Below are 1,846 nucleotides of genomic sequence, written 5' to 3'. Positions count from 1 at the left end.
CGATCTGATCAAAGAACACAGTGTTTATCATTCGCTGGAAGGTAGCCGGGGCATTCTTAAGACCAAACGACATGACTGTGTAACAGAATAACCCCTGATCAGTGATGAAGGCCGTCTTCTCCTGATCTTTCTTCCATAAAGGAATTTGATGGAAACCAGAGTAGGCGTCCATAAAGCTCATCAAAGCATGTCCGGCTGTTGAGTCCACCAGGTTATCAATTTTAGGCAGAGGGTAACTGTCTTTGGGGCACGCCTTGTTTAAGTCTGTGTAGTCTACACACATTCGCCAGGTGCCAGTGGCTTCTGCATTGCAGCCACTTGATCTATTAGTATTGCTACTGGTGCACGATTATTCATGCATTCTAACCATTGTTTAAATATTCAACAATATGTATCGCAATCCTCGCGGGAAAACAAAGCACAACCCAACAAAATTGATTGTCCATGGTGGTTAACACCTACAAAATTGACAAATGGTAAATCATACTCATATGTCAGATATGTAGCATCAAAACACACGACATCTCCAAACTCTTCATACGCAGCACGGCTCCTTGCATCAACCCACAATACATCTTTCAGTCGTCCTTCATTATCTAACCTCTGTGAATGATAAAAATTCTGATTTCCGGCTTGCATTTTTTCAAAATAAGCCATCGTCGCGGTTGAATCACCCCCACCATTCGTAACCTCTGTTCCTTGCAGACATCATGTTGAAGGTCTTTCACGGTAAATGTAATATTCTCCAGTCCACCACTCTCATTAACCATACAACCATGAATTTGAGAAACAGGAACACCTTCTTCAAAATAATTGAATAGCTTCCTCCTAACTTCGGATGTGAAATTCTTCATCCGGTACTCTTTAACTATCTTTGCCTTACCTGGTGAATTTAAGTGGGTATGTTCCAACTCGACTTTCTTTATAGTCCACTTACCATCCCTATCAACATTAGCATAGATCATTGCTTTGCAACCACACTTTTTTACCTCCTTTTCCGACGACTAAGTTCATCTTCACATACTACTCCATCAACAGCTCCACCAGACCCTGACACATCCATTGATTTTGCCCTCTTCTTTGCCCCCCCTCTAAGCCCTCATGTCTGGTCCCCCCCAACACTCACACCTCCAAGTTGTTGCTGTACGATCTCTATTCGGACCCTTAGAATAAACCCCTTGCACTATACATACCCCAAATCCTTTTTGTTCTCCATATCTTTGTAATAAGCTTCTATATCTTGCCATTTTTTAAACACCATTCCAATTGCAGGAGCCTCGACATATGTGACTATACTAATATGATTGCTGGACACAATGGTTTCAATCGTCTCAACTGTTTTGATGGGGGACTTATGGGTTACATAATTTGGCCTTGGTGATACACAATAGGTAGATTGAGGGAAATCCCCCTCTACATAAGGTAGAATTACATCTCCGATTTCACAAAAACGATTTCCATCATCTTCCAGAAAAGGCTCCTCTCTGCACCTAACACCGCTCCCCTTATCTTGCAAAACACTATCAATGCACCCACCAACAACGTGCGAATCATTACAGTTCTCCATGGCTAGTTTAGAGTATTTACAATTCTAACACATACACAAACACAAACAAGTACTATCAATGTCCAACTAATCGAACGAGTATTATCACACTTGATTATATAATCGTTCGAATACTTCACACAAAAATCTACTTCAAGAATCCATACATTTCAATAATCTGTAATAAACAAATAAGAGAATACTCCATATATGTGATGAAAAACAAAAACCACAGTGCAATGATGCTAAAAAAATAGAAATTAATAGTTTGTATTCGACTTACCCAACAATCCAATTGAT

General features: G+C 40.1%; 1 protein-coding gene across 1 annotated transcript; it reads right to left on the bottom strand.

The window, feature by feature from the left end:
- Positions 1–381: 381 nt before the first annotated feature.
- On the bottom strand, positions 382–1,063 carry LOC110697733 (protein FAR-RED ELONGATED HYPOCOTYL 3-like). Its single transcript, XM_021875111.1, has 3 exons — positions 990–1,063; positions 675–942; positions 382–603 (listed from the first exon to the last, which is right to left on the bottom strand). Exons 1-3 carry the CDS (start codon positions 1,061–1,063, stop codon positions 382–384), a joined length of 564 nt encoding a protein of 187 aa, XP_021730803.1.
- Between the last annotated feature and the right edge of the window lie 783 nt (positions 1,064–1,846).

This window comes from Chenopodium quinoa, unplaced genomic scaffold (genome assembly GCF_001683475.1).
Source record: "Chenopodium quinoa cultivar QQ74 unplaced genomic scaffold, ASM168347v1, whole genome shotgun sequence".
Taxonomy (NCBI): Eukaryota; Viridiplantae; Streptophyta; class Magnoliopsida; order Caryophyllales; family Amaranthaceae; genus Chenopodium; species Chenopodium quinoa.
This window is presented reverse-complemented; position numbering and strand designations above follow the sequence as displayed.